This window comes from Peromyscus californicus, unplaced genomic scaffold (genome assembly GCF_007827085.1).
Source record: "Peromyscus californicus insignis strain IS unplaced genomic scaffold, ASM782708v3 Scaffold_6__1_contigs__length_162567912, whole genome shotgun sequence".
Lineage (NCBI taxonomy): Eukaryota > Metazoa > Chordata > Mammalia > Rodentia > Cricetidae > Peromyscus > Peromyscus californicus.
Genome location: NW_026294584.1, coordinates 72193752 through 72214821, shown reverse-complemented (window position 1 = coordinate 72214821; position 21070 = coordinate 72193752). Strand labels below are relative to the sequence as shown.

At 47.4% G+C, this 21070-nt stretch overlaps 1 protein-coding gene across 2 annotated transcripts in view; it reads left to right on the top strand.

Moving 5' to 3' along the window:
- Scrn1 (secernin 1) overlaps nucleotides 1-20140 on the top strand; it is a 66782-nt gene extending 46642 nt beyond the window's left edge. For both annotated transcript variants that reach the window (XM_052718978.1, XM_052718977.1), the window contains 4 exons: nucleotides 2902-3096; nucleotides 5796-5961; nucleotides 12837-13017; nucleotides 16549-20140. In XM_052718978.1, coding sequence (XP_052574938.1) covers nucleotides 2902-3096; nucleotides 5796-5961; nucleotides 12837-13017; nucleotides 16549-16707 — 701 coding nt within the window. In that variant the 3' untranslated portion in view covers nucleotides 16708-20140. The remainder of the gene's footprint in view (nucleotides 1-2901; nucleotides 3097-5795; nucleotides 5962-12836; nucleotides 13018-16548) is intronic.
- Nucleotides 20141-21070: the final 930 nt, after the last annotated feature.

Here is a 21070-nt window from a genome sequence, read left to right as displayed (position 1 = left end):
AGACTCAGGAAGTACACAGCTAACTTTTTACACTTCCTGTTTGCTTTTTGGACATACCTAGTTTTGACTGCAAACCATGACTATGAGTTAGGCAAAGGAATGGGGAGTCTTCATTCATAACAACAAATCCCTTGTCACTCCCAGTTCCCTAGCTTCTCAAGACTGTTCCTCTGAAATAGAAACTTGGATCTGTGAGGACTACTGAGTGCCACTCGGGGCCAACCAGGTCATCCATCTGAGGCTACATCCCTAGAAGAGCATGGACTTGGCCATCAACAGGAGAAGTGTCTTTCTAGTTCATGCAGCTTCTTGCTTTGGGGGCAATACTGAGACAGTGTACCACCACCCAGCACCCTCCCTCAGATTCCCAATGGGGTAGGGTCCTAGAATTGATTAAAGGGCTTCTAAAGAAATGGTTCCAGAATGGAAACACATGAACTATGAACCAATGGCTGAGGGGCCCCCAACTGGATCAGGCCCTCTGAATAGGTGAGACAGTTGATTGGCTTGATCTGTTTGGGAGACATCTAGGCAGTGGGACCAGGTCCTGTGCTCAGTGAATGAGTTGGCTGTTTGAAACCTGGGGCTTATGCAGGGATGCTTGGTTCAGCCTGGGAGGAGGGGACTGGACCTGCCTGGACTGAATCTACCAGGTTGAACTCAATCCTTGGGGGAGGCTTTGCCCTGGAGGAAATGGGAATGGGGGGGTGGGTTGGGGGGAAGGGAAGGGGGCGGGAGGGGGGAGAACAAGGGAATCCATGGCTGATATGTAGAACTAAATTATATTGTAAAATAAAAGAAAAAAAAAGAAAAAGAAATGGTTCCAAAGAAATGTGGTTGGTGGCAGCCCCCTTGGCCTCCTTGGGACAGGATGATAACTACACACCATGTGAACTGCCATTCTCCCAGCCAAATTCCAGGTAGTGCCAGCTAGTTCACCATCACACTAGTATCTTGTTGAACCTCTATGGGGCTGCATACTTATTTTCCAGCATATTTTTTATTATGAGGTCTTTATCAGTTAACTATGAAAACTATTAGATATGCAATCTGTTTGCCACCCTCGTTTTTAGGTAATCAGAGCCAAATCTGACCTGAGCCTGCCTGGTCTTCTACGGTCACTGGGAGTCAAACCTGATTTTGTGCACAAGTTCCAGCAACCAAGGCTCCCCCAAGATTAGTGTGTATTCCCTGTACAAAGTTGCCCTGTAGAGACCAAGAAGTCTAAACCAGTTTCCTGTATGTGTGAAGATTGTGACTGCTCGTTCTCACAGCGTGTGGAACGGGCTAGCCCAACCACCAGCAGCACAGGGAGTATTCCTACATCCATGTGCCCAGCACCCATCTCTCAGGACTTATGCATGGTCCCTTCCCAGGCCTTACAGTGTTTGCAAAATAAAAGCCCCTCCTCCTCCAGACCTCCAGCTCTCCTTCCCTGCAGGAACTGAAAACTCCTTTACAGAAACCCTCCTAAAATAAAGTGATGTTATCAAGTGGCTTTCTCAGGAAGGCGGATGGGCTGCGCTTCAAAGCAGTCTAGTTGCTTTTAAGTAGAATCTAAGACTTTTTGATCTGTAACTGCATTTCAGAAGCCAAGCTCCCTTCAAAGCATCACTTATAAAAGTCCATCTCTACAAAATGAGTGTTGTTTTTCACTAAACATTTTTTTTTCTGGAGCCATTTTTTTTTAACTCATTGATTTCCTGTTCTCTACCCCAACAGCACTGTGATTGATGTTGGTAGGAGTTAATGCACTCTGTGCTCTCAGTCTGATTCTTAAAAACAAATGTCTACTGTAAATCAGCCCTCTAGGAAAATAACATCTGTTGTGTATACAAAAACAGTTCTTTCTTTGAATGGCTTAGTATGAATGGTATCAAACTCACTTGTTTGGACCATAGCTGTTTTCTATTGCTTAATTATATTTTATATTAGTGATACCCTCTGAAAAAAATGAATGGCCAAGCAACCGGTGCCTCTCAGTCAGGAGTGCATATTTTGGAGGTGTAAATCATCAAAGCAAGGCATCCTGGGAAAACTCGGTCCAGCTGATCTTGCTTCTAGGGATCCAGAGTCAGGCAGCAAGGGCTCTGCTGTAGTGGGATTCAGGCAGTAAGTGGTCCATTGGAGCTTTTTTCTTAGTTCTTCATTCTCCAAGAATTTGGAAACTCAGCATGCTTCCTGAGAGCAGCCTGTGTGAAGGGCCCTTTTGATCTAGCAATGGTAACCTGGCCTCTGCAGTCTAGACATCATTTGAAACTTAGGGACCAAGGCACCCTTCATCTGTGGGAGTGTGTGGTGGTGGGGGTGGCAGGAGTGCTCCTCTAGATGGGGAGCCTGTGAGTGTTGTGGAGTATCCCTGAATAGCAGTGGTTCTCAGCCTTCCTAATGCTGCGATCCTTTAATACAATTCCTCATGTTGTGGTGACCCCCCAACCATAAAATCATCTTCATTGTCACTTCATAACTGTAATTGTGCTACTGTTATGAATCACAATGTAAATATCTGATATGCAGGATAGCTGATATGCACTCCTTAATGGGGTCACAACCCACAGGTTGAGAACCACTGCTGTTGCGAATCACATATAGATCCCCAAGTCTTGTGAGCCCAGCAGTCCTTTCAAAGAACTGCTCAGTTTTCCTGTAAACATGAGTGCTTGGGGCTTATTTAGTGTGAATAAAGGGCCTTTAGTGTTTCATTTTGTTTGTGAATTTAAGATCAGTAAAGCTGATGTCCATCTAAGCTATAATAATGTCTGATGGAGACAGGCTGAACCTTTGAGGATGTCTCCTGGAGTGAGGATCAAGGATTCTGTGTTTCTCTTCTCAGAAGTGGAACTGATTTCTCCCTGTAGTCTTGGGGTTCCTGCCACTAACCACACATCCACCTCTTTGCAGAGGGAGTGAGGTGCATTTGCAACCAGCTTTCACTCTCAACTAAGATGGATGAGGAGCATCCAGAACTCAGGACGTATGCTCAGAGTCAAGGCTGGTGGACAGGAGAGGATGAATTCAATTTTGCCCAGGTTTTTTCTCCAGCTGATGACCACCTGGACTGCTGTGCAGGCAAAGACAGCTTAGAAAAGCAGGAGGGTAAGTTAACCTGCCCCTTACAATTCTCCTTATACTCTTGTTCTTGACTGAACTTGAGAGGATCAATAAACAGGAGGAGTAGGGAATAAGCCTTGCATGTTAAAGACCCACGTCTATCTTACGTCCTGGTGTGCAGGCCAGGGGCCGGCTTGCATGTGTTACACACAGCTTCCACACCTGTAGGAACCTGTGGGGGTTTCTATTCCTACTGATGTGAACACTGCTATCATGTGATTCTTTGTGGTACTACTCACTGCAGCCTTCCTTATAGCTCCAGAAACTTGGGAGAACCCCTCTTCCCTAACCCACTTAGCCAGCAGGATAAGCCTCTGCTCACTTTGAGGTCCTCCTGTGGCGCCTGGGTATAGATTCTACCCATGAACTTCTGCATTGGACTATTGAACTGGATTCTCTTTATAACCCATTTAGCAATGCCATACACTACTGAACTCTGATTAAGAACCCATATTTAAGTAGATGTGTTGATCAGATGGCTCCTTATATGTGTGAATAGAAACTGCCCCCCAGGTTTATAATGGTCACATTTTGTATTTATTAGTTATACATGCATATTTGTCAATCAAAAGATCATTTAGAACTAATGGCTGCAAAGTATGTCCTCTAGTAGTGGGTTCTTTTGTGAATAAAGTTTTATTGGAAAACAGCCATAGTATGCTATTCAGTTTTCTTATCACTGTAGCAAAATTCCAGAGATTTGAAAAAAAAAAACTTATCAGGAGAAAAGGTTTACTTTGGGTTATAGATTCAGAGATTTTGGGCATGATCAGTTGCTCTGTTGCTTTTGGGTCTGAGGTGGGAACAGGTGTCATGGCAGTAGAAGCTTGTTGGGGAAGCTGCTTATGTCATGATGGCTAGGAAGCAATGAGTGACTGAGTGAGTGAGTGTGTGTGTGTGTGTGTGTGTGTGTGTGTGTGTGTGTGTGAGTGTGTGGTGGGAGTTGGACAGAGTCCCAATATCTCTTCAAGACCACACCCCCAACCAGTCTATCTTTCTTATATTAGGCCGTCTCACATGATATTAGCATCATAGTCTGAGCACTTGGGCCTTTGGAGGACATTTCAAGTCCAAACTGCAGCACAAACTCATTTCATTATGTACTGCCGCTGGCCATCTTTGTTCTATAGTGGTGGAGCTGAATTGCTGTGAGGACAGGGTGACGGAGAACACATGGTCCAGAGGCTTAACATATCCCCTATCTGGTTCTTTATGAAAACATTTTCTGATCCTTGATGTAGAATATTGCTTTGGGATTTTGCTGTAGAAATTGTTGTATATAAAGGCATGGGAGTATTCATTTTTAAGTGTGAGCTTCATGAGAAAGTTCCAAATGTTTTAAGCTAAAATAAAACTAGTGATGAAATTATTTATCTTGCTCAAACATCAGCCCTAAATCGGCACTAGTTAACCAGAAGCACAGGGTGGAGGAGCACGTTATAACTCCAGGGGGCGCCACCTGCCCAATCCAGACTGGGGAACCTTAGGAGACATGGCAGGGACTAAGCAAGGGAAGAAATACAAGACAGAAGATGTCAGAGATACTACCAACCTGTCAGAGACAAATTCAAATTAATACGACAGTGAGGCAGGAAATCGGGACATTGGGTAGGTCATGAAACCAAAGACATTGTTAATATTGTGTGTAAAATGTAAGAGATTTACAAAGAGGACATAAGGAATCTTCTCTCTGTTTGAGTTCATCTTTGTGCACTCAGGCTAAGAGTGGGATTGTTGGCTTGCATGCTTGTTTTTGGTACTTTGGGGAGGGGTTTTGAGGAAGAGTGAATTTATTGCAGGTTCTGACCTGAAACTTGGGGTCCATGGCTAGCCAACTGCTTTTCCACAAAGCGGTCATGTTTCAGTTTTGATTTGGTTTGATTTTGTATTTTGAGAAAGGTTTCCCTGTTTAGCTCAGGCTGTCCTGGAACTAACTATGTAGCCCAGGTTGGCCTCAAATTAGTACTTCTCCTGCTTCAGCCTTCTGAATGTTGAGATTATAGGCATGAGCCACCACATGCAGTTGAAAGACTGTTTTACAGAGTCATAGGCACAGGAGGACGTGACAGAGTGGGATCATGTGTTGTCAGGGACTCAACCCACTCATCTGAATTTAGAGTCCGTAGTCCTAAAGACTGGGCACTCTGAATGCTTCTCTGTGTGTTTCACACTGTGAAGTGGTCATTCTTACCCTGATTAGCAAGTAGGCATGAAGGTGAGAGTGTGGAGGGCCACGTTTAGGCACCACACAGTTTCTTGTGTGTGTCTGTTCGGTCATTGCACTAGTTGAGGTAGAGGTAAGGTTATAACAAAGAGATCTGAGTTAATATGGCTTAAAGGGGATGGAAGCCATTTCTTTCCCACATTAGCATCTATATGGATTGAGAAAGTCCAGGACTGGGGATTTTTCTGTTCAACTCTGGGATACAGTTTGTGAAGTACTTGTTGACCTCTCCCAGCCAGCAGGAAGGCAGGAGGAAAAAGTGAAGGCCAGAGCATGGGTGTGACCAGAGATGTGCAGACACCATTCCTGCTCATCTCCCATTGGCCAGAGTTTATCAGGGCAATTGGGAATTATATTCAGTAGTTGAGAAGTAAATGGAAAAAAAGTGAATCAGTCTTGGTTGCCAGCCTTCACAGCTATATTCTCTCTCTCTCTCTCTCTCTCTCTCTCTCTCTCTCAGAAAGCATCACCGTGCAGACGATGATTAACATCTTACGGGATAAAGCCAGTGGAGTTTGCATAGACTCTGAGTCTTTCCTCACTACATCCAGTATAGTGTCTGTCCTGCCTCAGAACCGAAGTTCACCGTGCATCCACTACTTCACTGGGACCCCGGATCCTTCCAGGTTTGTCTAAAACACGTCAGGTAGGCAGAAGGCACAAGCTCGTGGCCATGTCCTTTCCTTGGATACTTTTCTTCGTTCTCAGCCTGGGCAGTGTAGTACAGGAGCTGTGATAAGGTGGGCTGCTCGCCTGCAGCCACATGATGTTCATTCTAGTCATGGAATCCAGTTTATTGTTGTTGAGTATAGATCATGGCCCAAGCATTGGGTTATAGATGACAACACAAATATGCATAAAACACAGTAAGGTCCAGAGACAGGGATGCCCAAGGTTTACAAAGGGAACCAGTTCTTACTGGACAAAATGGTCCAGGGGTGGTACATGTGGAAGTACCTGCCATTTTTGGACATGTTTTGGAGAACTGCTTTCTGCCCGCACCTGCTTCAGCAGGGAGGCAGTACTGCACAGTGCTGAGGGCACATCCTCTAGGAGGAACAGCCAGGATTGGGGGTCTCCCCCATCTAGTATCACAGGTCTGCACCACCAGAACTGGCTGGGTATGCACCTTCTCGTATACGAGGCTGGCTACTAGGTTTCTGTTGGGCCTTTCCCTACCTTCTACTCACCAAACTCAGTCATGCTCAGCTGTTGGCCCTTCCCTGTGTCAGTCACTCTGCAGTATTCCTGGCACTCTCTCTGGATCATTCCTCACCCGCACCCCCAACTCCACCTGCTTGGTGTTGATTTTATCCCCGCCTTCCTCCATGTTTTGGCCTAGCAGATCCTGTGTTCACATCTGTTTGTGTCCAGGCCCCTCCTAATAGGCTAAGACTTGTCTCCCAAGGGCTCTGTGGGCCAAGGGGCTCTCCAGGAGCAGTAAGAGTTCTGCTTCTGAGTATGGAGTATTCTACCAAGGTGTACAGACTTTACTCTTTAGGAAACAGGTGTCTTTCAAGTAGTGGGTTTGGCTGGACCACACTCCAGGGCCCTGTTACGTGGAGACCCCACTCTAACTTTGCTTAGGATATGAGACTTTTTGTCCAGAACACTCAGAGAAGAATCAATCCTATTGCTCAGGCTGAAGCAGGCTGCTTAATCCAATGGGTTGTGAGATCTCCTTCTGGTACTAAGTGGAAACTTTAAAGTAATTTTAAAAGAAAATTATTCGGGGCTGGGGATTTAGCTCAGTGGTAGAGAGCTTGCCTAGCAAGCACAAGGCCCTGGGTTCGGTTCTCAGCTCTGAAAAAAAAAAAAAAAGAAAAAGAAAATTATTCATGGTTCAATTAATTGGAAAGCCCTTGTTGAAGATGATAGTCCTTTGAGAAGACAGATCAGCGTTGTCTTCCAAGGAGAAACGGGCCATGTCGCCCACTGTGACTCAGGACTGCAGTTAGTTGTCACCCTGTTTGACACCTCAGTGCTTCTCCGTAATTGGGCACAATGAACACTGTCTTTTGTCATCAGGTAGTGTAATTAAGGCTATCTCAGCTGACTTCTGCTAGGATTAAAATGCAGAAATGTTTCAAGACAATGAATTGCTCCTCCCAGTTGGTATCAGGCTCTGTCTGGGGCTCCGTCTGCTTGGGTCCTTCTCCGTCATGCCCCACACATTAATCTACAGATCTTAGCTGGCTTTCACATCCGACTTTTCCCTTCGTCCCTTCATCTCCCATGCCCCCTCCTCTCCTGTGCCAGGCACCATGTAAATTTGGGGGTCAAAGGAGAAGGAAAATCAGCACTTGAATATTTGAGGGAGAGGCAAAGGCCCTTTAAACAAGCTTACCAAGGAGACAAATTCCACTGTAATGTTGCTGCTCTGCTGAGTCAGCAGGCTTTTCACTTATTGACAGTGATGCTGGTTGGCTTTGGGGAACCGGCTCTGACCTATAGGAGCCATTTCCTGAGAAATCAGTACTTGCTGATGCTCCACAGATGTGGCAGGTTGGAAGGGAAAGAATATTTAGAGAGGTACCTTGGTTCTTTTAGTCTGTCAAGGGTAGACTGTTAGGGTATGTGGCAGTCAGAGTACTTGTGTTTATCAGTGCCAGCCCATGCACTGTGATGTCTTTGGTGGGGCCACATGGGCCACAGAGAGAGCATTTACACCATAGAAATCAGCAAACACCACAAATCTGAGCTTATTTCTTTTGAGAGGTGTAGTTGTTAGACTGGGACAACACTGAGAGGCAGGCCCTGGATGTAAGCAAGCCCACGCAGACTCAAGGATTGGGGAGCCCAAAGGGGAAGGATACAGTTGCCTTAACAGGAGAGATGATGCTGAGAGGTAGAAGGAGCAGCACCCGTCCCCTCAAGGATTGGCCCAGATTGTACCATCGGGGTAATTGTCAGCTTTAGATGGTACTTATTTGTTCCTAGAGGAAGCACAAAAGGCCTTTGGGTCCACAAGGCACAACCAGCATGTGGAGTGGGGGGCCCTGGACCAAATGGCACCCATATCCTTTTCAATTCCACTCTTTATCCCTCCTACACCATCTCTCTCCTCTTTTCCTATTATAGTCTGACCTTCCAAGATGCCTCCAGGCTTCTGACCTAGCCCACCATGTGTCTGTAGGGCCACTGGGTGCTCCTCAAGTGCAGCTCCCCTTCCCAGTGCTGTGTACAATGTTCCAGTGCTCCCGTACAATGTCCCAGTGCTCCTGTACAATGTCCCTTCCCAGTGCTCCTGCACAATGTCTCTTCCCAGTGTTGTGTACAATGTCCCTTCCCAGTGCTTCCATACAATGCAAGCTCCTTCACTGAGGGGTTCTGATCTCAGCTGACAGTAAGATTAGAGTGACATTGTCATATGACCACAGATGAGCCATTTAGAATGATACCTACATTTTGAGAGAAACTGGTTATTCTAGGCAGGTCCCCTCCTACCCGACTCCCCACCCCAGGGTTGAACAGATTCGTCTGAGCTAGGGCCTGTGTATTGTTCCTTACTGTGTCTCCTGTCCCTCAGGAAATTTGGTCACAAGATGAGCCCAGCCTAGCCACTTGGGGAGTGTCTCTATCTTCAGCAAGAACAAAGTTGTGTCTGAGGTCAGACTGTTCGCTGACCAGAGCTATTGCCTTTTGTAGTAGTACGTGTGTACAAAAGGCAGATGGAGGGTAAAGAGTGAGAAGTGGTGGGGAGAGCTTATTTCACATTGAGAAGATCTGAATTTAGACACTTATTTGGAGAGCAGTTTTGGACAAAGCACTGAACTCTGTGAGCCTCACACATCTCATGTGTAAAATGGGGCCATTCCCTCCTACCTGGAAGCAGTGCGGCCCCCAGGGATACTGGAGCAGTGTGGCCTGAGTGGTACAGCCATGACTCAGAGAGGCAGTTTCAGCTTTGACTCCACCTCATCGTGTGACCTTGGTCAAGTCATTTAATCTCTGTGGGCGTTAATTAGCACTCAAGTGCATTGAAGAAGTTGCCGTCTAAGGCTCAGGTGTGGAAAGATGCCGGCGCATGCCCTTGTCTATTTAGAATCATAAGTGTGCTTTGCATTAAAGATTGGCAAAACATTAGAATGTTTGCCAGCTGCCGAGTGTCCCACATTTTCTTTGTAGAGCATGGGCCAGAGGTACAAATGATCAGACATGAATGACAGATATTTCTTCAGCCAGTTATTAGCAACAGTTATTACCATTTTATAATAGCTAGAATTACATAGTTTTGTGATTTACATTCTTTATCCACTATCAAGTTTACCTTTAATCACAAATTGATGCCTCACATATTTTGCAGTTGAGGATGCTGACTTTTTCACAGCCTGAAAAAAGAACTCTGGGGAAGCTCTGGCAGTTCCAAATATTATGGGGACCCACTCATAATTTAGTGTTTAGTTTTCAAATAGAAAGGGTGTTCAGAAGGCTAAACATATGGTACCCTTTGCCTTAGAAAAGCCACCTGGCACTTGACATCATCGTTCAGTAAACTAACTTGACATTCAGTAGGTGGTGAGGGAGGCTGACATTATACTGAGTTCCTGTATTTCGCTCCATTTCCCCCTATATATTGGATGCAGAAGATACACTGTGGGTGGCACGAACTTACAGTAGTTGGAATGACAACTTGGCATGCCTCGTAGAAATGGCCACGGAAAGGCGCAGAGCCAGCAGAGCAGCTTTAGGTGCTGGAAGAAACCGTAGCCATCACGTCAGTCCACTTGAGAAGCAGAGAAAAACCACTGGCCTTACATCTGGCCAGATGCACTCCCGTTCGCAGCCTCAGTCCAACTGTCTGTCCCTCCTGTTTTCACTCAGTTTAGAGCTGTTGGGCTGCCGTGCCTGGTGTGACCAGTGTGTCAGAGCACAGGAAGCAGGGCAGGGTTCTCTGGAAGAGATCACTCCTCCCTTCCCATTGGAGTTTGGGTAGTAGAGGGCAGAGACTGGTGGACTGAGGAGGCAGCATGTCACAGATGAGCATCCTGTGCCGTGTCCCTGGGGTCAATGAGAATGGGAGGTCTCCTTCCAAGGAGGTTCCACTCAGCTGCTCAGCAGTTCTGTCTGTCACTGGCTCTGTTTGGTACAGCCCTGAAAGGAGTGTTTGGACTGCATGGGCAGAAGGGTCCCTAGGCCAGCCAGGGTGCTGCTGTATCACATGCACAGACTGCAACCATCTAAATGCTGCTCACCCTATGGGACAAGGAGGATGCTTATTGCTATGACAACTGTATGGTCAGAGACCAGAAGAACTGGATGGCAGCAGTCTGATGCCAGTGGGTGCTGGGCACACACTTTTTTCTTCCTCTCCTCCTCTTCTCCCTTGAGAGGTAATCACAATTGGTTCAGACAGTTTGAAGCTTTGTACTAACTCCTCCTTCACACCCAGCAGTCTGGAGACGAGAAAGCAATGATCTAGTCCCAAGAGGCTGCAGGAAGTGACAGTGTGTTCCTCTGTCCATGGGTAACTCCCCTCTATTCTGGGATTTCCTTTAGTAATGGCTAAGTAACGCGGGACGGTGGTGGTGCATACCTTTAATCTCAGCACTCAGGAGGCAGAGGCAGGCGGATCTCTGTGAGTTTGAGGCCGGCCTGGTCTACAGAGTGAGATCCAGGACAGGCACCAAAACTACACAGAGAAATCCTGTCTCGAAAAAACAAAACAAACCAACCAACCAAACAAAGGCTGAGTAACAAGGGCCCTGGGACAACCTAGCTGGCGTGTGTTGTGTTGTCTGGCAGACAGCGCTGAAGAATGGGTCAGGGTTTTTGTTGTTGTTATTAGTTCTTTGAGAACCTCTGTCCCCCCCACCCCCATTTAAAATACTGTTTTTTAAATGTGTATGAGTGTGTTACCAGCATGTATCTCTATGCACCACATGCATGCAGGGCCTGCAGAGGCCAGAAGAGGGCATCTGATTCCCCTGGAACTGGAGTTCCAGAAGATAGTGAACTGCATGTGGGCCCTGGGAATTGAACCCAGGTCCTCTGCAAGCGCTCCAATCTTAACTACTGAGCTATTGCTCCAACCCACCTGTTCCCTCATTTTTCATTAATTTTTTGAGACGTTCAGGTGGACTCATTTTTGGTAAATGTGTGTGTCACCTGAGAGGACAGAAGAGTGCCAGACAGTTGTCCTTAACCTGCACCACACACTCTCCCAGCTCCAATGCAGAGGTCTAGCTGCCTTTGGCCTTTAGGCCTTACTTCTGCATGTCACGATGCGTGTCTCTCCCTGTCAAGCTTTCTTTCCTACCATGGCCTCGGAAAACAAACCTAGACGTCACTTATCAGCACATTACCCATGGCGGTGTCCCTCGGTCCTAGATATTATAAATCCCTTCAGGTCTTGCTAAATGCTGGTTCTGAGTCAGCAGGACAGGGCTGGTTCCAGGGCTCTGAGTGATGTTGACACTGCAAATCTAAGGACATATCTAAGACAGCAAGGGTGACAGGTTCATGGTCCTTTTCAGGTCAGAGTGTCCATGACTGTGTAGCACAATGGCGAGGGAGCTCTAGCCGCCTCGAGTCTTACATGTGCCAGAGCTGAGGAAGTCCACATCCCAGCTCACTTTTAACCTCTTCATGGCTTCTTGAAGTGGGACCACCGGTAACACTCAGAGGAGAAGAAAAGACGTAAACCACACAAATACATCACACCCCAAAGAGTGTGAAAGGCCCACTTTCTCATTTTCTCCTGTTGTTATCACAAGTGGCCCCCAGGGTGTCTGCTAGAATTGCACCTCTGTCCCAGCTGTGTTTTCTTGGGCTGTGGAGGGGAGAGGGGGAGAATAAGGCTTTCTTCCAGCTGTTAACCAGCTGTGGGTATCTCTCGTCCTGTACAGCTCTTTATATGTGTAGCTGCTTTGGGGTGTGTATGTGTATTTGTGTGATGCATACCCAGATATTCACAAGTCCATGTGTGCGTGTACCCGGACTCAGCTATTTCCTCTAAGATATGCTCATCCTGCCAGGAGAATAGGAGGCAAATGGGGCAGGAGGCATCGACCACCTTCTCTGCTCAGCGCCAGCTCTTAGCCAGCCAGCCTTCTGTTTCCCTCCCTGATCATGTCCTCTCTGGGGCCTCTGGGCTTAGCTGATAACACCTTAATCTGTCCTCCTCTAGTCTATGAGATACTTCAAAGATTTTTCAAGTAGACCCTTAAGATCAAAATCGAAAACTGCTGCCTTCCCAGGAGAGAAAGGGGCAGTCCTCTGTTCCATTCAAATACATGGTTTATTCTCCCCTGTCTTGGAGCATTGCATCTACTTACCCTTCTTTCCTAACAAAAAGGGACCTTTCCAGTCGCCTTCCCAGAGCAGCAAAAGTCTGTTTCACCATCAGCCTTTGTAAACAGCTGCTAGTTTTATAGAAATAGCGACGAAAACATGCAGCCGTGTGTCTCTTGGCCTGCCCCTGCCTGCCTCAGTTGGCTCATCACTGGACGCTCCAGGCACCAAGCTCAGTCTGGCTAATGCTGCTTTGCTTTCTCTACAGGTCCATATTCAAGCCATTCATCTTTGTCGATGACGTAAAACTTGTCCCCAAAGCACAGTCACCCTGTTTTGGTGACGATGACCCAGCCAAAAAGGAACCTCGGTTCCAGGAGAAGCCAGACCGCCGGCATGAGCTATACAAGGCTCATGAGTGGGCACGTGCTGTCATTGAGAGTGACCAGGTGAGCTTGGAGGAGGTCCAGGGAGGATGGTGGAGGTCAACAGGAAAGGAGGCAGGGAGGTGGCTGCACACACATCCCTTTTCTCTAGCCCTGCGGGTCTCTCTCAGAAAGAGAAAGCAGGTGTTAACTTTCCTACCAACTCTCCTGAAACCAAAGAAGATGAAGCCTCCGCTTCTGTCGTTACTCCGACTCCAGTGGGCTGAGGGTCTCTTCCTCATCGCTGCTGACCTCAGAGCAGCAGAGATGCGCTAGATAAAATCTTGGTGTAAAGCTGTACTGTCAGGAATGAGTCATATGCCATTTCTAAATGGTAACTGCCCAAAGGCGGTGTGAACTTGGGGTATCACAGTATGAGTGTGCAAAACAGCTCCACACTCCAAGGTAGCTTCTATGCTATGAATATCCTATCGTGATACAAAAAAAAAAAAAAAAAAAAAAAAAAAAAAGATAAAGATTCTCAAGTCCCCAGTACAACTGTTATACCTGAAAAGCTTTGGCTAATAAAGTTAGAACACAGCAACCCAATGAAGAAAAATCCCTAGCAGTCCCTAGTGTTCCCTAGCACCTGGTAAATGCCCACAGTAGCTCATGAAAACCCCAAACCTACGCTTTATTTTTGAGAGGGAGAAGAAATGTAGTTGTCAGACATTCCTCAGCTTTCCCCACTATTTGTACCACGACTTTCACAGGCCTACGCTGTCCCGAAGGAAGGAACCATCTCTAGATAAACTGGCACACACTTCATTGTCTTTTGTAGATTTATTTTTATTCCTGCGTCTCTGTGCACATGATTGCAGGTGTCCAAGGAAGGCAGAGGTGTCAGATGCCCTGGATCTGGAGTTATAGGCAGTTGTGAGCTGCTCAACATGGGTGCTAGGATTTGAACTCAGGTTTTCTATAAGGACAGAGTGTACACCTAACTACCGAGCCATCTCTCCAGCCCCCCCCCCCCCCCCCCCCGCTTTCTTCTAGTTAGCACTGTAGTTATCTAAAGCGGAAAAGGCAATGACTGAGGCCAGAGGAATTACTAGGTAAGCGAGAGCGCTTGCTGTGCCTCCATGAGGATCTGAGCTTAGATTCCAAGCACCTACGTAAAAGGCTGGTCATGGCTGTGCAAGCCTGTAATCACAGTGCTGTGGGGCACAGAGGAAAGAGAATTGATTGCTCAGGTTCCTTAGTAACCAGCCTAGCTCCAGACTCACTGAGAGGCCCTGTTCTGAGGTCATAAGCTGGAGCAAGACACCTAACATCCTCTTCTGGCCTCTGCTTCCATGCACCTAACATGCATGAGTACAGGAATGCACATCTACACGTGTACACACGCACCATACACACACACATACACCACATTGTTCTAATTTGCTTTCTGTGACTGTAGTAGATACCCTGACCAAAAGCAATCTGGGGAGGAAAGAGTTTATTTGACTTACATGTCTGGATCCCAGTACCCCACTGAGGGAAGCCAGGGCGGGAGCTCAAAGCAGGAGGCAGGAGGTAGAAACTGCAGCCAAGACCATGAAGGAATGCTGTTACTGGTTTGCTTTTCATGCCTGCTTAGCCTCCTTTTTTTTTTTTTTTAATATACCCCATGACCATCTGCCCAAGGTGGGATGGACCTGGTCACAGTGAGCTGGGCCTTCCAAGGTGAACCATTAATCAAGAAAATTCGCCACAGGTTTGCCTACATTACAGATTGATTGACGTATTTCTCAACTGAGGTTCTTTCTTCCCAGATGACCCTGTCTTGTGTCAAAGTGACAAAAATACTAACTGGCACAATTGATCCCTTACCAGCCTGACACAGAAATACACAACCTTTCCTATCTTGTTCATCTGTAAGATCTCGCATTAGTATAAAACAATATAACTTCACAAGCCCTAAAGTCTTTAAAAATTTTAATACTTTAGCCAGGTGTGACGCTACATACCTTTAATCCCAGCACTCAGGAGGCAGAGGCAGGCAGATCTCTGTGAGCTTGAGGCCAGCCTGGTCTATAGAGTGAGTTCCAGGACAGCCAGGACTAGCTACATAGAGAGAGAGAGAGAGAGAGAGAGAGAGAGAGAGAGAGAGAGAGAGAGAGAGAGAGAGACTGTCTTAAAAATAAATAAACAAATAAAATAAAATTTAATACTTTAAAAGTCTTAGTTCTCTTTAAAAATCCCACATCTCTTTTTTTTTTTGGTTTTTCGAGACAGGGTTTCTCTGTGTAGCTTTGCGCCTGTCCTGGAACTCACTTGGTAGCCCAGGCTGGCCTCGAACTCACAGAGATCCGCCTGGCTCTGCCTCCCGAGTGCTGGGATTAAAGGCGTGCGCCACCACCGCCCGGCAAAAAATCCCACATCTCTTAATTTGGGCTCCTGCAAAATGAAAAGTTACATGTTTCTTATTTCAAGAAACTAAGAACCAGGGCACAGTTCAAATCAAATCAAAGCAAAATTGACACCCAGCATCATAAATCGAGTCCTGTAGCCTAGAGCTTAGTGTGGTATCTGAGACTCACTTAAAATTTTCCGGGTTCCCAAAGGTTTGGACAACTCCATTTCTCAGGCACTGTCATCTTTAAAGCACCCAGCTTGTCACAGGCTTAGGCCAGCTCCATTCCGCATCTGCTGGGGTCCTTAGTGGTCACACACTGGTCCCAGTGTCTTCAATAGGCTCGGGGTCTCCACTGCAGCTGAGGTTGTGTCATCACCAATGGCTTCCCACAGCGCCAAGCCTCAGCTGCTCTCCATAACCCCTTCTATCCTGCAGCTTCCATGCTGCCCAAGTCAGTATCACCTGAGAGACTCCTAGATATCGCCAAGTTTGGCTGCCAGCCTGACATGCAGCCTTGGCCCCCCTGGAAACCATCATTATGGAAATTGACATGCAGCCTTGGCCCCGCTGGAAACCACCATCATGGAAAAAAGTGACATGGGGATATCCATGGCATGTTTATTAATTGAGCCATTTAACCCTTTAATAGACTATCTTTTTTAAGAATGCCTACAGTGCTCCAGTTGTCACAAGGTAGATACAAGCCTCTTCCTCTCCAGGAGGTCAGGGTATGACTGGAGACACAGCCACGCAGGCCAGTCATCACAATACAGATGACGGTGATGATGGCAGGGAGAAGGTATTGCATTCTGGAGGGAAGGCCTTCCACAGAAGTCTGAAGATGGGCTCAAGTTGATCTAGTGTTAAGGGAGGGAAGGGCCTCCAGAGTGCGGAGTCACCTGAACAATGGGGAGAGATTGTCATGGAGTGTAGCAATGCATACAGCCGAAGGGGTTGGATACACAAAGCAAGAGGCCCGTGTGCCCTGACTACCGCTCAGTAGTCAGCACCTCTGAATCAGACATCTGGAGGCTGTAGAAGTGTTCCGAGCAGGCTGGTGATGTAACCACATTCTAGAGCAGCCCTGGTAGTGGTGGTTTGGGAACAGAGCAGGGGGTAGATGGTGCTGTGAGCAGGAAATCCAGCTGGACCCTGAGCTGCCAGTGTCCACTGCCATAACACGTGCTGTTCTGCATGGCTGTGTCCTTCCTCAGGAGCAAGGTCGCACGCTGAGGAAGACCATGCTGGAGTTGGAGAAGCAAGGCTTGGAAGCCATGGAAGAGATCCTGAGCAGCCCCGAGCCCCCAGACCCTGCTGAGGTGGGGGACCTTTTCTATGACTGTGTGGACACCGAGATGAAGTTCTTTAAGTGATGTAAGCATCCTCGCCCTTACTTCAAACTTCCCACCCAACTAAATTACCAGCAGAGAAACACTCTTCTGTTTGAGTAAAACGAGACTTACCATGTGGCCTCCTTGTGTCTAAATGTTCCCTCTGTTCAGCTTAGCACCCTCCCCCACTTCGCTATGTAACGCAACCCCTCATGCCTCTTGCTCCATTGTGTGATAAGCTTCAGGCTTGAAGACCTTCTTGTATTTCAGTGACAATGGGCACCTTAGGAGAACTAGAGTTCCCTCAGCCTTGGACAGGGCTGCAGGGCCACGCTGGTGGGAAAGACAAGAGCTGTGAAGGTCCTGGTCCCTCTCTAGATAGTGGTCTCTTCAAGGTTAACAAACGGCTTTTGTTCATACTGAAGGCTTTTATGTGTGTCGATGGGGGAGAATCCCTCCCCCCAGCCTTCCTCCACAAAGCACAGGCTTATGTGTAGCTCACAGTCCCCACAGGTATGTCTTGGGAAACAAAGCCAATGGGGATGAACAGAGTACCCCTGGGTACAGTCCCAGCTCTGCCCCAGTGTTTGTGACTCTGAAAGATCTGTCTTCTGTGAGCTGTGTCCATGTGCGGTGGACCAGACCTGCTTCCACATATATGTGGAGAGCTGGGCATCCATGTTATCTGGACCTTCCCATCCATCACTGCACCCATGCGAGGACATGGCCCTGTGCAGAAATGACTTGTGACTTGGTTGTCAGCACCTTTTATAAGAGTCATTAAATGGCCCTGGGCAGAGTTCACAGAGCTGCCAAAGAGGGAAAGAGAAGGGGCACTCTTGACTGCTGAAGGCACCTGGGATCCCGGCAGCCACTGTCTCAGTAGACACTGGAACTAAACTCATTTGTTTCCGGCACCATTGGGTTGCAAAAAGGATTTGACTCCCCAGGAGTTGTGTGAGGAAGACAGGGCAGGCTGAGGACAGACAGCTGTGCCCACTGCCTGGTTAACTAGACCCCCACAAATCAGTGTGCTGAGCACCTGGCCTCCAGGGTCTCCCCACTAAGTTCTCATGCCCCGCTGTCCAGCAGCTGCCTTTGGACCGGTATCTAGAAGGAGCGAGAGGATGGGGGTGCTTATCCACTGCCACTCTCCACTACTCCCGAAGGGGCCACGGGGTAAAGATGACTGACAGAACAAGTGTAGATGAGAGGATCAGCTAGTGGGGGTGTGCTGCAGGGCCCAGTTATCTGCTGTCAGTTTTGACAGGGCTGAGCAAACAGAAACGGTTCATCAGTGATCTCGGGCGTGGTGTGGGGTCACCAGATCCTTTTTAGCTGCAGTACCATGGGGCTGTGAGCTGGCGGGTACCTGAGCCCTCATTTCACAATGCAGGCCACAGGTTTTATTGGGACAAATCTCGGTCTCTTTCAGCCCTCCTTTCAGAGGGTGGGTGTGGGCTGTGAGCCCCTTTCTTGACTGTTTTGTGAGTTCCATGTGTAAACAAATGGCAAAACATGAGAGATGGGACAAGTTCATGTCGACCAAATGATGGCTTGCAGTTGCTGGAGCTTTGGGCAGGCTGAGCCTGGCATCTAATGCTGATGCACAGCGGGGCACAGGGAGAGCAGCTAAGTCGAAAGTGCCCGCAGGTGCAAAGGGGAGCAGGGTGATGTTTGAGGAGACAATAGCTGCCTGTCCAACCCCACCTGCTGAGTTTTTGAAGGAAGGTGATGCCGAAAGCCATCCTGTGGTTTCCCTGTGTGGTCTCACCTCCACCTGTGAGGCCAGCTCATCAGATCTGACCTGCCTGAGACAGCCAAGGCGATTCAGGGTTTGATCAGAAGTCTAGTGAAAGTGAATAATAACACAACAACCTTCTTTCAGTACTTTGGCCAAGGTTGCAGATGGCTGTGCCAACTTGATGTCGTTACCCAGGTGGGCACTGCAGAACACAGTGGCTATTTCTGTCATTGGATACTGACTTTAGTCTGGCATCACAGGAAAAAGGCCAACCCTCTTGCTTGGAGCGTCGTACACCTCAACCATGTTGTCCTTTTACCACTAGAGGGCGCAGGAGCCCTCTGTGGGCAACCTGGCAGACCTTGGGGGCCTGGTTTTTCCCCTCAAGCAGTGGACAAGAGCTGAGAATAGAAATTTTTCTCACTGGGGTGGGTGGGAACAGACACCAGGACAGTAAGGAATCTGACAGGTGCCTGCATGTACTTCAGTGACTTTATCTAAATTAACAGCAGAAATGATCCTGGATTTTGAGTAGACAGATGTAGAAGAATATTTGTTTTAAAATGCTCCTAACGGATTTCTCTTTGAAGAAATGCTTCTTACGTGGGTAATTTCTTAATCGGAGTTGGCTTTCTGAACATGGAGAAAATAGATATTCAGGATGAAATAAACATGGAATGTTTAAGATCACTCTGTAAATAACTTCCCAGAAGACCACCCTATATCTATTAAGCCTCAAGGGTGGGGGATCTTGAGCATATTTTGTGTAGAAATAAGTCATGAGCATTAAGGACAGACTGCCTGCCTCCTACCTGCCCCACAGAACCTAACAATAAGCTAGCTAGTCGTGTGTGGATGAGATTTCCACTAGGTGAAAACAGAATCATGGGGGGGTGGGGGGGTGGGAGGGCAGACACTTACGTGGACATAAGTTAGTAAATAGGAAACGGTCTTTACCATTCTTGGGGGTGTCTCGAAGCTGTGATAGAATAAGGACCTGATAAAAGCCATGGAGACGGCCTAACACAAGACCCAGTGTTTGTGGCCGTCAGCCTCACAAGCTGCTGAAGCCGGTGTATGCCTAGTGGAGCTCACTGGTGACACTCCATTACTGCCAGGTGAATCAGCAGCTATAACAAGTAATTGTCACCCACAAAAAATAATGTCATCCCACACTGTTACAGGTGATACCACACCATGCAGGCCCACAGGGCAGCCAGGTATGCATGTCTCGAAAACACTGGCTGCATTCTTTTTATTGCAAAGGTCTCAGCTTTGGGAGAAAACATGGAGGTGCGGGGGGGGGGGGGGGGGTTTCTTGGGACAGGAACCCTGGAGGGGAGGAGTGGCAGGTGCAGGGCAAGCATCTCAGCTCCTCTGTACCTCCCTTAGCTGTGCTGTTTTATTCCACGTGGAGCTGAGTCTTGGCTCCTGTTCTGTGGTGTGTGTCCAAATGTATTTTATCTGACTGAAGGCAGCCATCCTGAAATGTCACACACAGAATTCTTGCAGAAACCACTAAGTACATGTCTTTAATCATCTTGTGAGAACTGAAATGCCATAGCTGGAGCAGTGTCACAGAGAACCCTTGTTTCCTGTTGGGGGAACTGACTGTGTGGTCTTACAGCCTTTTGTACAAATCTCTACAGGTCAAGTAATGTCCCTATCCAGTGCTTGCCCTCGGGAGTGTCTTTAAATGCACCAAATGTACAATAAAAATATCGAAGTCAATGCCTAGGGGACTCCTCTTGTTTGTGTTTCATGAACACAGTTGGCACCAGTCACAAGACAAACGTGTGAAAGAGCTGTGCTTTTCTGAACGTAATCTTTAGAAAATTCAGTCACCTCGGCAGGGCCCTACACTATGTACCACTGTGAAGACGAATTCACTATTTAAAAATAACCCCCAAACTATAATCATATGCCACTTAGCTCCATCAGAACAGCAGCAGCAAGAATCAACTGCCCTGAAGATCCAAAGCTGCAGGATTTCCACAACACAGAGCAACAGCAGGATAACCAAGAGGTGTTTCAGTGAAGGCTCCGCATTGATAGTGTAGCAGAAACCAGAGGCCTCAAACCAGACCAACGACTCTTTGTAATGAACACTTACAAGTAAAGGTACATGGGCAAAAGGGTCTACTGCGTGACTCACTGTGTCACATTATTACAGTTTCCATGATGAGACCCCCCCCCCCCCCCCCCCCCCCCCCCCCGTGCTTTTTCTTTTCTTTTTTCTCTTAAATTTTATTGGGGGAGGGGCTGCAAGGGCAGAGGGCGGATACGCAGGGACAGGAAATGAATGGGATCAAGATGAATGATGTGAAAGACACAAAGAATAAATAAAAAGAAAGTGAAAAAAAAGAGAGAATCAACTACCACGTGGGGAGCTGGAGACATCATGCATGGCTAGCAGAAATGAAAATGGTTGCCCATTGTAGAATACGGAGATTTTTCAACACATTCCATATGCCCCAGCAATTCCACTTCCTAGTGTGTACCAAAGGAGTTGAAAGCAAGGCTGGAAAAGATGCCTGTTGGGTCACCTTCCTAGTCTGCTAAATGATCTCTAGGTAAGTGGATGGATGGTTACATAACGTGGTATATCTGTGCAACAGAGGGCTAGTCAGCCTCCAAAGGAGAAGGCCATTCTGATAGATG